General features: G+C 53.1%; 1 protein-coding gene across 1 annotated transcript; it reads left to right on the top strand.

Moving 5' to 3' along the window:
* Positions 1-431: 431 nt before the first annotated feature.
* NPTX2 (neuronal pentraxin 2) lies at positions 432-12031 on the top strand. The gene is made up of 5 exons (XM_036064891.2): positions 432-1063; positions 2661-2877; positions 7444-7688; positions 9548-9727; positions 10580-12031. Exons 1-5 carry the CDS (start codon positions 638-640, stop codon positions 10805-10807), a joined length of 1296 nt encoding a protein of 431 aa, XP_035920784.1. The 5' UTR covers positions 432-637; the 3' UTR covers positions 10808-12031.
* The last annotated feature ends 3127 nt before the right edge of the window (positions 12032-15158 follow it).

Raw genomic sequence — 15158 nt, forward strand, 5'->3', positions numbered from 1 at the left:
GGGGTCCCTCCCCACGGGGGCGGCGGTGGCCGCGGAGCGAGGCGTCGCGCCGAGCCGGAAGCTCAGAAGCCGCCACGGGAAAGCCGCCGGCTTCTCTTCAGGCCGCGACGCCCGCGTCTTCGGGTGGGTCGGGGGACGCCGGGACACGCCAGCCAAGGCTCGCGAAGGCACCCGGGCGGCCTTCTTTTTTCTTTCTTTCTTCTTTTTCTTTTCCTTTTTTTCTTTTTTTTTTTTTACCTCAGTCCTCGTTTTCTGGGGGCCCCACAACCCCGCACTAGCGCCCCCGACTCGGGCCCACACGCGCGCCCGCCCGCCGGGAGAAGGCGCCCCCGCCCCGCCCCCTCGCTGACGCGTGCCCAGCCGGGCCAATCAGAGCTCGCGGCGCTGCGCCCCACGCGCCGGCCCCCCCACCCCCAGCTTAAGAAAGGGCGCGCGGGCCGGCTCGGACCAGAGCGCTGCGCCGGGCGGAGACAGCGAGCTACGTGAGGCAGGCGGTTCCGTTAGCTCCCGCGCTCAAGCTGCCCTCGAGCGGCGCGCCCGGCTGCAGCCCGCAGCGGAGGCGCCTCCGCCGCGCGCCCCGACGGCGCCCGCCCGCCTGCCTGCCCGCTGATGCTGGAGTGAGCGCTGCGGTGGCGGGATGCTGGCGCTGCTGGCCGCCGGCGTGGCGCTCGCCGTGGCCGCCGGCGCCCAAGACGGCCCGGTGCCCGGCAGCCGCTTCGTGTGCACGGCGCTGCCCCCGGAAGCGGCGCGCGCCGGCTGCCCGTTGCCCGCGATGCCCATGCAGGGCGGCGCGCTGAGCCCCGAGGAGGAGCTGCGGGCCGCGGTGCTGCAGCTGCGCGAGACCGTCGTGCAGCAGAAGGAGACGCTGGGCGCGCAGCGCGAGGCCATCCGTGAGCTCACGGGCAAGCTGGCGCGCTGCGAGGGGTTGGCGGGCGGCAAGGCGCAGGGCCCGGCAGCTACAGGCAAGGACACTATGGGCGATCTGCCTCGGGACCCCGGCCACGTCGTGGAGCAGCTCAGCCGCTCGCTGCAGACCCTCAAGGACCGCCTGGAGAGCCTCGAGGTAGCCGAGCGCGGCGGGTTCTGGGGGGCGCGGGGTGGTGGGGGGGCGCGTGGTCCTGCCCGCCAGGCTGTGCGGGACACAGCGAGCTGGGCTTGGGGTCGGGGGGGCTGCTTCTCGGTCGGGCTCGCGAACTTACTTGCGGGGCTTTCATCCCGCCCCCCACCCCGCTTCTTGCTGGAAGGAAAGGGTTAACTGCCCCCGCGCGCCGGGACTGTCCGCCGAGTGGCCAGTCACTAGCCGAGGTCCGGGTGAGCGGACCGGGACGGCCTCTTCTTTCTTGTAAATGTCCGAGTCTCCCGGGGCCGGACGCGCTCCCAGAGGCTGTGCCGGGTGACGTGCGGCTGCCGCGTGCGGTCAGCTGCCCCGGGTGTCCCGTGTTTCCTTTTATAAATCAGGTCGGGCTGGACCAGAGCGGGCGGCGACCCCAGGGTCTCGGCGGGGAGGCGAGCGCGGGCGGGTCCCGGGCCACACACCGGTTGGCGCCTCGGAGGGAACCTGGTTTTAACTTCAAAGACGCTCTGTCCGCGAATTGCGCCGGTTCTGAGGTGCCCTTCCAGGCTGCTCTGGGGGAAGGGACCTTATTCCGTTTCTCTCTTGGAGCGTGTATGCCGTTTGGAACTTGGCAAGAGAAATCCTCATTTAACTTCCATCTTTACTTTCGAACCCTGTTTAAGAAGTGTGGACGTTTCTGTTAAAGACGTTTACCAAAATGCTTATTAACAAAACTAGGTTTCAATTACAGGTGGTAATTACTGAAAAATTATTTGAGGATTTCCTGTGGATGATAGCTAAATACAGTATTTCCAGCATCTGTATATCCCTTGATTCATTATGATTAATAGCAGCTAACATTTCTAGTTTACTAAATATACACCAGGGGTGTTATCTCATTTTAACCATTGCAACAGTCCTTTGAGGCAGATCCTCTTGACTGCATTTTACAATTTGGAATGCTTAGAAAGGGGGTAAATAGCTTGCCAAGGATTCATGGCTAGCCAGTAGCAGACTTCCTCCAGAGCCAGCATGATGGTAGAGGACTAAGAGACATGGGAAGTGAGGATTTAGAAACAGCATTCACAGCAAAGATTCCTGGAATTCAGAACTGTCATGTTTTAGGTCTCTCATTTTCCAGTAACATCTCTGCAAGCATAGTTATTCACCTTTGTGCCATATCGGGACTTGGGGGCTGTTTTCACTTATAGGTGAAAGCTCATCTGCTTTGAGTACCATTTGGTTAACTTTTTTTTTTTTTTTTAAATCTTCACTGTGTTGTGGCCTTTACCCAAGCATGGTAGATAGTGATTAAAATTTTGACTTTTTAGCAAGAGGAGGAGAATAGCTTTCTGAGAGAGGAAAATGAAATTTGTAAGTTTCAAATATTGCAGCAAGGTAATTCTTGTTTGACTTTGAAATCCTTTCCATACAAAAGAGAAAAAAAGCATCCGTGAAGTGCTCCCCTTCGTGCCATTGGCACGATTTAATACTCCCGTTTTGAAGCTTCTCCCTGTGTGGTTGGGCTTTTAGAGCTACATTTCACAATTTCTTTTTAAATGGCCTTAATACTTCTCCCTCATGTGTCCCTCTCCCCATCTAAAAGCACCAGCTCCGAGTGAACGTGTCCAACGCAGTGCTGCCCAGCGACTTTCGAGAGGTGCTCCAGCGGCGACTGGGGGAGCTGGAGAGGCAGCTACTGAGCAAAGTGGCGGAGCTGGAGGATGAGAAGTCCCTGCTCCACAATGAGACCTCGGCTCACCGGCAGAAGACCGAGACTGCCCTGAACGCTCTGCTGCAGAGGGTGACTGAGCTGGAGCGAGGTGAGTTCTTGGCTAGCTTCTCTGTCGCCCTCTGGCTGACATCCCTCTCAGCCCCCCCACCCACCCCATTGTCTTGGTGTTTGGCTGCAGTGTAAGGGAAGCTGGGCTCAGAGCAGGCAGAGGGGGGCTGGCCCACAGCCACCCACTTACAGACAGGCAGTCACTAGGGCCCTTGAGGGAGTGGTGACCTCTGCTTGCTGACTCTCAGCACCGGCCTCTGCTCCTGTTTGCTGGGATCGGCTCTGAGGCTGCTCTTGGGTCATCTCCGAACCTACCTGTCCTATGTGCAGAAAACCACAGCACTCTTTACCAATCCCCAGCTCTCCACTTTCCCTTCTCTGTTTCTCAAATGAAGTGTTGCTCTTTCAACTTGAGGCATCTCTCATGGTGCACAGGGGTTTAGGGTTTCTGCCGGACAGTTGCCCAACTTAACGGCCTTGTTGATACATTTTCCGACCTAGTGGAGACAGAAGGGGCCGATTGCTGCTGGGAGCAGCCTGGTTTCCATCCCTTGCAGATACCCCCCCCGGGGTGTCTGCAGTGCCTGACCCTGCATGGAGATAGCTCGTGGCTGTTTGAGCAAATGATAAACGTGATTGAGGATGGTTGTCTCAGGAATTAGCCCCAACCCCAGCCCCCTGGCGTTATCCATGGGAAAGCCAGTGCCCTCAGGACCAGCTTGGACAAACCACCTAACCCCGTCCTTCTGCCATGTGGGCATTTCAGCCGCTTCTTAACTCATCCTTCGGTGGATTCTGAGTATCTTTCTCTTCTCGGCTCACACTGTGGTGGGTAAGTTTCTCCCATGGGGCACAGGAAGGGAAGGGATCTAGGGCCCTAAGTGATTGAGGCCCAAACTGCCAGGGGGCCTGAGAGTGAAGTTTAAGTTTGCCGATAGTGGAGATGAGATTGTAATCTTCTGAAATGCACCAGCCTGACAAAGACAGTTTCTCCTTACTCCATTTCATGAACTGATAGGAGTACATCCAGTTATGCCTTTAGTGACACCTGTGGGGGCGGGCCAGATGATCAAGGGGATGGTGTCTCTGTTCCATTTTACAGCACCTCCCCAGAAGTCACAGGTCTCCTTCATCACTCTCTGTTTTCTTCCTTATCCTTCTCCGTAAGGGGTGGGTGACTTACCCGTTAGACTTGGATTCTGGAGTTTCTGAAAGAATGTCCTCTGCCTCACCTCTGCTGGGTGACCTCAGGAAGCTCCTTAGGTCTCAAGAGCCTTCCCTGAAGGCAGAGCAGCTGCAGCCTTTCTTGCGGATAGGATGACAGAAAGGCAGCATTAGGTCCAAGGTGAGGGTGGCTTGCCTTCCCTTTCCCCAGCCTCACCCACAGTGGAACCTGGGGACACCACAGTCACTTAGTATCTCGAAGGGGGTAGCTGTAGCACGAAAAGAGAGCACCACCAGAGACCTTGGTGGCTGAGTCTTGCTTGGCTCGGTGGCTGAATTGCTACAAGGATGTAGGTTAATAGAAGCCTGTTGGGTTAGTGTGTGTTGAGCCCATCACCCCTGTGAGATAGGACTTCTCTTATACCCATTACACAGATGAGAAAAATGCCCTGAAGCTTTCGGCCAGAGGTGTGTCATTTGGGGAGAGGGGACTGAGGTGGGATCTGGGCCACCAGCTGGTGAGCAGCAACAACATGGCTTTGACCGCCCAGGAGCTGCCACTTTGTGACTGTCCTTCGCATCCCCAGCCTGATTCCAGCACCCACGCTCTTGATACCTAGGTTTTACAGGAAGCCCTCAGAGCTCATCTGGCACAGAAAGGTGGTGTCCATGTCCTAGTTAGCGCCGTGTTCCACAGGGCAGGGGCCCCTGACTGGCCTTGTTGCAGAGCCCCCAGGACCTGGTACTGACCCATCAGGAGAACTCTAGAATCCTTCTCTGTGCTCCACCCAGCTCTGGTATGAGTCTTGGAGGAAAATGATCGTTTGCCAACCAGTTTGTCTTCCGGCTAATTCTGAGTTTCTGTCTGTCCTATTTGTGATGAGAATAAAGGGATATATAAACTCCCAGCCCCCAAGTAGACCATGAGTGGAAAATATACTCTGTTCCTCAAAGCATCCTGTTGAGCCTGGAGGAAATGGACCTCAAGCATACGCAAAGTAGGGGGCTTTGGGGACTCTGGCCCTCGGTCCATCATCTCCTGCCCGTTATGGGCCTGTTCTGGGCCAGACACCAGGCTGTGACTTCCACATTCTGTGTCTTCTGTAACCCTTACAACAACTGTGTGAGGTAGGCATTAGTTATAGATGAGGGACTGACTGAGTCAGAGAGCTAAGTGCATTCACGGGTCCAGCAGGTTGCAGAGCTGGGGTTGAACTTGGTGGTGACCCCAGAGGACAAGAGCCTGGAGCGGTGTGTGGGCTCCAGCCCCACTGAGCAGGAGGCTCCCCAGAGCCCAGGGGTGAGCATCCAACGCTGCATGCACATGCTCGTGCTGCCTGATCCCACGGATGCTTGTTTTCTCTGTCGTGGGATCTGCTTGTCTACAGGGGCCTCTAGGTTCTGGGCCAGCCGGCCAGGCACAGCCCACCTTGGAGGTGAAGTAAACATTGCCATGAGCAGACAGAGCCCGTCGCTCCTTGGCCCCAGCTGCCCCCCATTTTCACTTGTCTGCCACCTGCAGCCTCTGATTTATTGGTCAGGCCTTTTAATGCCTTAATTGGTTTTAATGAAGTTTCCTCTAAACCTCTAAGCTGTTTGATATAAATAGAGGGCACCAGCTTTTGGGGTGTGGGCCCCTCCTTTGCCCTTTGGCTCTCCCAGGTCTAATTAAACCTATCTGTTGTCACCTAGCTAACGATATTACCGACACCGAGCCTTATTAAATCAGCAGGCCTGCCCACCTGCAAGGATAGAAGCCATTTCTCTTTATTAGCTAATCATGCCTTGTGAAGAACACGGCCATTTGCAGATTAAGGACTAGTGGCTGCACGTAGTTGAGCGAGGGACTTCCGCTCCCTGCTCTGTCCTTCATTAGCTGTGTGACCTGGGGTAAGTCCCCTCGCTCCTCCAAGACTCAGTGCCTCAACTGCACAACCCGCAGAATCGGGAGGTGGGGCTTCCTAGCCTCAGTTTTGCTTCAGCCTAACGCAGGCTCAGTCCCAGCCTGTACCCGGCCTGGCCCCCCTCGGCTTCCCCGGGTGACCAAGTCTTCCCAACCCTCGCCGGGTACTCAGCAGCTCCGCAGACCGGGAGCTCGGGACGGACTGGGCAAGACTGCACAAGCCGCAGATTCAAGTAAATAGTACCTGTGAAGCCCAGAGGCTAGTCTTTCTCTGCTGCCTGTTCCAGACAGGTTGAAAGGGTGATGCTGGGCCCTGTTGCTTTTCTTTGCAGGTCTTCCATTGGTGGGGGTGAACCATGGCCCCAAAGAGCTTCTCTCACGTGTTATTTTCTATGAAAGCAAAGGAGTTTGGGAGATTGCAGGGGAGAAAGGCTCATCTGTTCTGGCTTCTGTTCTGTGGAAGGGGCTGATTCATGCACTCGAGACCCAGGCAGTTTGGCTCCATTGGTTCTGGGTCCAGAGAGCCTGCCTGTTTTTCACGGTGACCGAGTCCATCTGGCCCCTCGTGGATACCTAATAAATACTTGTTGAATGAGCGAAGGGTGTTTAGGCTCCTTCACCAGAAGCATCTAGTCCCCAAATAAGAGGGAAGTTTCTGCCATGACAGCTCACAGAATCGGGTGGGACCCTGCAAACTTCAGAATCTGTGATAACTCGAGACGGGGACTTGCTTTTTGTGTGTTTATTTTTATTGTTAATTTTGAGCTTAAATCAAAACTATTAGAAATTACTTAGACCCATTTAAGAGTACCAGTGGCTTTCAAAGATTTTGGAAGCACCATTTACATGAGGACAGTCAGGGGGTTCTCATCAGTCCCAGGCGGGTCCCAAGGGCTCAAGGCTCTGGCCAGGGCATTAACCTCAGCGGGGAGGGACACCTCTGTATTTCTCTGCCTCTGACTGGCGCCAAACCACAGGAAATGGTCGACAGATGCAATCTTCTCTCTAGGAGGAAAGGGTGAATCATGAGCAAAGTGGTTCATGTGAGGGATTTAGTTCAAAAAGCCACTTCTGAGTTAAGCTGTAGTGTCCAGTCACTAATGTGGACTCCTTTGCTTGGGTGCAAGGATTCTGTAGGGTGAGAAGTGAGGGGCTTACTGGCTTGACAAGTGTCTATCGAGTGCCCAGGTCCCTGTTAGGACTTCCTGCCTCTAAGCCCAAGTCCTGACCCCGCCCTTGCTGAAGGAGCTGAAGAGGTCAGGATTTCAAGAAAAGAGCTGAAGAAGGGTTTTCTGGCTTAATTTAACCGGAAAATTAAATCCAGCTTGTCCCTACCCGCTTCCTCAAGCTTTCAAGAGCAAGGCCACTCTTGTTTACTCCTGGGCTGGTAGCACTTTGCACCACGGCTTCCTGGTAGCGGGCGCTCTGTTGCTTGAAGGACCAACATGGGGGAAGTTGGGGCCCGGGTGAGCCGTGGCTGTGGGCTACGCTGGTGGGGAGTAGGCTCACGCACCGCCACCTCTCTTCTCCACCCCCCAGGCAACAGCGCGTTCAAGTCTCCCGATGCGTTCAAAGTGTCCCTCCCGCTCCGCACAAACTACCTGTATGGCAAGATCAAGAAGACACTGCCTGAACTCTACGCCTTCACCATCTGCCTGTGGCTGCGATCCAGCGCCTTGCCGGGCATCGGCACCCCGTTCTCTTACGCGGTGCCCGGGCAGGCCAACGAGATCGTGCTGATAGAGTGGGGCAACAACCCCATTGAGCTGCTCATCAACGACAAGGTGAGGCCTGCTTGGACACCACCTGCCCCCATCACGGCGGCCGCGTCTGACAGCCGGCCTCCTCGGTGGGCTCTCCTGCAGGGCTCTCCTCCTCGCAGTGGGGACAGCTCTGCACTGACTCAGCCCCGCTCTGGCCGGCTGTCTGGGTGGGGGGCAGGGGCAGGCAGCCGTGGCTGGTGGAGATCCGAGCTGTGAGTCTGGCCTAGAAGGGGCACAGGCTCTAAGCCAGACGGTGTGGAAGGAACAGAGCTGGGGTCTCTGTGGGCCAGCCTGAATGGTCACAGGCCCTTGGGCCAATGAGTGAGGGCTGTTCCCCAGGGCCATATTGATTAGGGGAGGTGGTATGTGTATGTCTCTCTGTGTAGAATATTTATCAGCCTATCTTTTGGGGGTGGTCTATTGAGATACAGTTTACAGTAAAACTTACAGTTTTCAGTCAACAGTCCGACCAGTTTTGACAAATGTCTGAGGTTGTGTGACTACCACAATTGAAATATGGAAATGTTTCATTTCTTCCCTCCTCCCTCCTCCCCTCCTTCCCCCACCAAATCCCCTTTGTGGTCCGCTCTTGCCCCTACGCCAGCCCATGACAACCACTGATCTGTTCTCTGTCCCTACAGTCTTGCTTTTTCCAGAGTAAATATCCCTTTTTAATAGACTGGCTGGTTTCGACATTCAAGAGTGGATCTTCTCAAGAACTCCGCTCTGGGCATCTGCGGGACCTCCAGGAACCCCACTTAAACTTCCATTCTGAAGTCAGACTCAGCGTAGCCAAAGAATTGTGTCCTCACGTCCTTGCTGGAGCTGAGCGTTCGAGTGGCTGTTCCAGCTCCCTGTTGCCTCTGCCCTGGCCCCTTACTCTGACGTTACCATTGAACCATCCTGGGGGGAGTTTGTTTAAGTGGCAAATGCTGTGGAATCTCCCCGCTGGACTTCTTCTGGCGGTGACCATGTCCCTGAGCAGGGATTAATTGTTCTAAATAACGCCCTTGGACACAGCAGGGCCCAGAACCTTGTTTACCTCTTGGGTTAGGTGGCACGTAAACAGCCAATTCCTGGGAGGAAGCAGCGGGTTGCTAGGAAACCAGCAGTAACAACAGGATGGTACCTGGTTGGGCTGGTCTGCAGTGCTCACGGGACTACGGGCAGAACAACGTGGGTCAAAATGACCTTCCTCCGTTTCCATATGGGGGGGTCCCTGTGTGCACCCCCCAGCACACACTCCCACATAATTGTAGGCCTTTGGTCTTCTGCATAGGAGTGTACACACACACACACACACACACACACACACACACACACAGGAGTCCCCACTCACACACACACACAGGAGTCCCCACTCACACACACATACACACACACACACACACGAGTCCCCAAGTGCCATGATAGAATTTGAGCCCCTGCCTAGAGTGTAGATGCCTGGTCTGACTGTTCCCCAAAGAAGCTGGCCCAGTAGCACCCTGACTTCCCTTCAGGCCCTCCGGCATGAGGCATTCAGGTCCAGGCATGGCAGGGAGGGGGCTTGTCCTTCACTTCACATCTGCTCAGTCTGCGCAGCATCCTGGACCCTCAGCCAAACCTGGGACCCAGGGTATCCCCTGGAAAGCCGGGCCACCCTGGGGTTAGGGGTTGTACCCAGGCTGCCTGCCCCTTTCCTCTTGGCTGTCTGTGCCACACAGTGTCTCCCCCCACCCCAGGCGTTCTGAGGGGCAGAGTTGCCCATGTCACCCACAGTGCAGAGGAGGGGAGACGAGCCGGGACCCTGCATGATGGGAGCAGCAGGACCTCCAGTCCCTCTGCAGGTCAGACTTGTGCAAACCCTGCGGGCACCCTCACCTGCATGTTGCTGTCCACAGGTTGCCCAGCTGCCCCTGTTTGTCAGTGACGGCAAGTGGCACCATGTCTGTATCACTTGGACGACGCGGGACGGCATGTGGGAAGCTTTCCAGGATGGGGAGAGGCTCGGCACTGGGGAGAACCTGGCCCCCTGGCACCCCATCAAGCCAGGGGGTGTGCTGATCCTCGGGCAGGAACAGGTGAGTGCAGGGGGTGCAAGAGGGGAGTGCGCCGGCCAGCCGAGCAGCACAAGGCCACACTTGCAGGCTGCCCCCGGCCCCTGGGGCCCCTGGCCGCTGAGGCCTGACAGCAAGCTCACCCCGTGCTATCTTGTGGCCTGAGGGGCAGAGGGCGGTCGACCAAGTTGGTGTGATGGGTCAGATTCCAGAATGGAGTCCAACACAGGTGATCAGGAGTGTCCCTGGGGTCATGTTATCAGGAGGGGACTTCGGGTTCTCTCCAGGTGTTTGGGCTCTGCCAGGCACAGCTTTGATTCAGGATGCCAAGGGCTGACATGGCATCTTCCAGGAGCTGCTGGCTCAGTGTTTTGGGGCACTTAGGGCATGCCTGTGGGGTGCTTAGCCTCCTGAGGGAGATGGGGGTGGGAAAGTGACTTCAGAAGCTGCCCTCAAGAAACTCACCCTCTGGGAGAGGGGAAATGTAAGCTGCTTGTCTGCTCCTGGGCAGATAAGAGTTGATGTTTCAGCCTATGTCTGAGGTTTGCTGACAGCCCATTCTTCCCCTCACTTCCCTGGGAGAGGCTGGGAGTCTGGAGACCTAGATCTAGTGCTAGCTTTGGGACTTTGGGCAAATGTCTTTCCACTCTAGTCTCGAGGTGGTTTCACATGCCCTGGAGCTCCGGGATGTGCAGGAATCAGGGGTCATGGGGTGTGGCCAGAGTTGGAGGGAGTTGGGAAAATGGCCCAGTCTCCCCATCTCCCTCCCAAGTTGGCATCCCTTCCCGAAGGCCGTTCACGGTCCAGGAGAATTAGCAGGTGTGTCTGCTTTTTGAACCTGCGCCGATGTGGTTCTGCTCCCCTGCACCTTCCCAGGACACCGTTGGGGGCAGGTTCGATGCCACACAGGCATTCGTGGGGGAGCTCAGCCAGTTCAACATATGGGACCGCGTCCTTCGTGCACAAGAAATTATCAACATTGCCAACTGCTCCACGAACATGCCAGGCAACATCATACCCTGGGTGGACAACAACGTCGATGTGTTTGGAGGGGCTTCAAAGTGGCCCGTGGAGACCTGTGAGGAGCGTCTCCTTGACTTGTAGCTGCCTCCTGCTCTGTCTAGGAGGCCAGGGCTGGGCTGTTCCTGTCGGAAGTGCAAGGCCACCTCCTCCCCCAGCTAAACTGTGTAAAAGCCCCTGCCAGAATGGGCTGGGGCCCCCAAAGCTCATTCCCAGGGACCCTTGGAAGGCCGAGGCTCTGTAGCAGCCCTTGTCACTGGATTCTTTGTTCCTTACCAAGATTGTGTTGTTTTGAGGGGGGAAGAAGCCCTGAGCTTGCAGGTGGGCAAATCTGACTTCCTGCTGGGGACGGGGGGATTAAGGCCCTTGAGGCCCCGTGCAGAGCCCCTGTAATTGCTAGCACACCGCAGCCTTGCCCACCCTCTTGGATCCTCGATGTCCCGTGTGCACCTTCTGTCTGTCCCCTTTAAAGGCTGTGCGGCCATCCTGCTGGAGTATCTGTGTCCCTTGTGTATTGAGTATACCCTGCTGTCCCCTGAGCACGCAGCAAAGCAGCCCCCGCCGCTCACAGAAGGGCCTTTCTCTTGGTGTTCTTTACTATGCTCTGAGGAACTCTTCAGTTCGCGGAGGAGGGCAGGCTGCCCAGACCACACCCTGCCTTCTCCAAGATGGAGGGGACATCCGGGCCTCCAGAGGGGGCTGGGAGCGGGAACGCAGAAGGGAGTTCTGGAGGAGGGCTGTGGCAGCTGAGCCTCCCCCTCTGTCACCTCTCCCTCCGATCGATGCTTTGATGGACTCGTCGCTGGGAATGGCTTCTTTGCAAAGCCTCCTTTCTCCACCGGTGCCAAAAGTTCAGTTGCAGCTTCTACAACCATTTGGTGTGGTCAGGGGGGATTTATTTTTTCCCAACAGAGAAGAACAGCCATTAGCAGCCTTCCATTTTTGATGTCTCGCCCCACTGTGAGGAATGTGCTAGTTTTAATTCATGTTGATTACTGTAAGCGTTTGACTATCTCAAGTATTTCCCCCAGAACTTTTTCAGGAAATGGAAGTCATTTGGCTGATATTTGCTCAGTGACTCCAGGCTGCTTAATTTATTGGACAGAGGTAGTAACTTATTTTAAGGAGAGTGATGAAGTGGGGAAATTTATAAAGCTAAATATTATATATTTTATTTTTCATACATGTTTGAAGTGCAAATCTGTGGAAATTCCATTTGTAGGACCAAGTTGACATGCCCATCCTAACACTGTATGCTACAAGAACTCTTATGATGACGGAATTTTGATTAAAGTGCACTGGAAGATGCCTCCGTATCTGTTTGCTCCCTGTCTGGGGCTGAGGGTAGGGGGGTGGGGCTTTGCCACAGTCCATGAGTCTGGGGCCTGCGTCTGGCAGACCCAGGGGCACCGAAATGCTTGGAGGTAGGGGGGCAGTCTCCAGCCGGCCCCTGTCTTCTCAACTAGGACTCAGACTTACCTAGATGACACTCACCTCCTTGTCCCAGGCGTGACACCTGTTGGCCACCTACTCTGTGTTCTACCGTACGTCTCCTTCACTCCTCCTAACAACCCCGTGAAAGTGAATCCCGATTTGAAGGTGAATGCGTAGAACAATTAGACAGTGACTTGGATCACGTGACTAGTTAAGGGCAGAGCTGGGGTCAAGCCGGCCTGTGGCTCTGGAGGCCCTGCCCTGTTGTGAATTCCCTCGTGATCGTGATCGCATGGCTGACTGGGAGCCGTGGCTCACTGCCACTGCCCGGCATCCCCAGTGTCGTCCCGCATATCACTCACCCAAGAAAAATCAAACTTCAAAACTCAAACTAGGTTCTACTGAATATGTGTTGCTTTCACACCACCACGAAGTCAAAAAATTGTAAGTCAAGCCACTGTAAGTCGGGGATCATCTGTACACTAAAAACTACAGAACGTTATTATTTTTTCTTTTTCTCTTTTTATATCTAGAACATTATATAGAGAAATTAAAGAGGACCTAAATAAATGGAAATATATCTGTGTTCATAGATTAAGACTTAATAGCGTCAGGATTGCCATTGTGGACACATAGTGGGGAAAAATTTGGCTCAGATGTCCAGATGATAATACCACACACTAAGAGGGTACGAAAAGGTTGATCATATAATGAGACTTTCTGGGGGAGATCAGGGTGGCACCCACACAGGTCTGAAAATGGCTTGAGAGAGCAGAGAAAGAAGACTGGCTTGGTTTTTTTTTTTTTTTTTTTTAAAGATTTTATTTATTTGACAGAGACACAGCGAGAGAGGGAACACAAGCAGGGGGAGTGGGAGAGGGAGAAGCAGGCTTCCCGCCGAGCAGGGAGCCCGATGCGGGGCTCGATCCCAGGACCCTGGGATCATGACCTGAGCCGAAGGCAGACGCTTAACGACTGAGCCACCCAGGCGCTCCCGTGCATTGCAGTTTGCACAGATTCTAGAGTCTTTTGTTGTGGGGCGATTTGCAAGTAACAACATAAGTGAGCTTTAAAAGATTTGTAAATGCAGAATGCCCGGCTTCCAGAACCCAAAGAAGTCCTAGAAGATGTTAGGCTTGTTTAAATGTTGTGGATGCTGAGAGAGATGATAACTCTTTTTGGGCCGTGTCAGAGATGGAGTGGCCTTCAGTTTACCAAAAAATTCTTAGGGATTTAGCCGAGGTTTCAGGGTCTCGCAGTGGTGGGGGAGAGGACACACTGATCTGCTAGAATTGAATCAAGACACAGGATTTGGGGCAGCTGGGTGGCTCAGTTGGTTAAGCGTCTGCCTTTGGCTCAGATCATGATCCAAGGGTCCTGGGATGAGCCCCACATAGGGCTTCCTGCTCAGCAGAGAGACTGCTTCTCCCTCTCCTTCTGCTGCTCCCCCGGCTTGTGATAAATGATAAATAATTTTTTTAAAGACATAAATAAAATTTGTTTTAAAAGACACAGGATTCAGTTTGACACACATGGATAAGTCTGGGCCTAGACCTATGACCCAGGACCACTTTAAGGAGAGCCCCAATCCCACATTCCTGTCTAAAATGCCAATTATCTAAACTTCCAACTCAGATCAGTTAAATCTATAACAGTGACTCCCAAGCTGGGCTGCACCTGGCTTGAGGGCAGGGAAAGGACACTAATTTGGGATTTTTATGATGGGTAGAATGTGGGACTGGGCTGGGGTTTCTGTATAGAGTTTGAACTTCCCACGTGCACCAAGGGAGAGAGCACCTGGGCTTTCTCATCAGAGGCGGGGAGAGGCAAATGTCAAAAAATGGATTCAGAGGACTTATTACAATGAGAGTACTCCCCAAATGGATCTGCAGATTAAACACCATCCCTATTAAAAACCCACCTGACTTTCTTCAGAAATTGATAGGCCAATCCCAAAATTGGTATGAAAATGCAAAGGATCCAGAATAGCCAAAATAATCTTGAAAAGAAAGAACAAATTTGAAGTTTCTTGATTTCAAAACAGACTACAAAGCTATACTAACAAGACTGTGTGGTCCTGGCTTAGGGAAAGACGTATGGATTAATGGAATAGTTTCAGAATCCAGAAATAAATCTATACAGTTATGGTCAATTGATTTTTGGGGGGAAAAAAGTGCTAAGACCAGTCAGTGGGGAAAGAAGAGTCTTTTCAGCAAATCCTGCTGGGTATGCACATGCAAAAAAAAAATGAAGCTGGATTTCTACCTCACCATATATAGAAATTAACTCAGTAGACCAAAGACCTAAATTTAAGTGCTAAAACTATAAACTCACAGAAGAAAACATAGCTATAAATATTTGTGACCTTGGATTAGCTCGTGATTTCTTAGATATGACACCCAAAACACAAGCAACCCAAAGAAACATTGATAAATTGAACTTCACCACAAGTAAACCTTTTCTGCTTCAAAGAAGACTGTTAAGGTAAAAAGTCTATCAGAGAATAAGAGAAAATACTTGCAATTGTATATCTGATAAGAAACTTGTATCCGGAATATGTAAAGAACTCTTAACCACTCAATAACAAAAGTGGACAAATAATCCAATATAAAAATGAACAAAAGATTTGCATAGATCTTGCTCCAAAGGAGATATACAAATGACCAACAGCACATGCAAAAGTACTTGGTATCATCAGTCATCAGGGAAATGCAAATTAAAGCCACAAAGAGATACCACTTCATATCCACTGGAGACAGTTCAGTTGTAATTTAAAAATAAGTAAATAACATGTTGGTGAAAATGTGGAGAAATTGGAACCCTTATACATTGCTGGTGGGAATGTAAAATGGTGCAGCCACCTTCGGAAAGCATTTTGTCAGTTCCTCAAAAAATTGTAAATAGAGTTACCATATGACCCAGCAGTTCTACTCCTAAGTATATACCCGAGAGAATTGATAGCACATACCCACGCAAAACTTACACACAAATATTCACAGCA

This window comes from Halichoerus grypus, chromosome 6 (genome assembly GCF_964656455.1).
Source record: "Halichoerus grypus chromosome 6, mHalGry1.hap1.1, whole genome shotgun sequence".
Classification (NCBI taxonomy): Eukaryota; Metazoa; Chordata; class Mammalia; order Carnivora; family Phocidae; genus Halichoerus; species Halichoerus grypus.

Bases quoted from the DNA above. Each gene is read 5' to 3' on its own strand.
- NPTX2 (XM_036064891.2), top strand. From the start codon at position 638: ATGCTGGCGCTGCTGGCCGCCGGCGTGGCGCTCGCCGTGGCCGCCGGC. The intron at 2,878-7,443 runs GTGAGTTCTTGG...TCCACCCCCCAG, and splicing joins GGTGACTGAGCTGGAGCGAG to GCAACAGCGCGTTCAAGTCT. The intron at 7,689-9,547 runs GTGAGGCCTGCT...TGCTGTCCACAG, and splicing joins AGCTGCTCATCAACGACAAG to GTTGCCCAGCTGCCCCTGTT.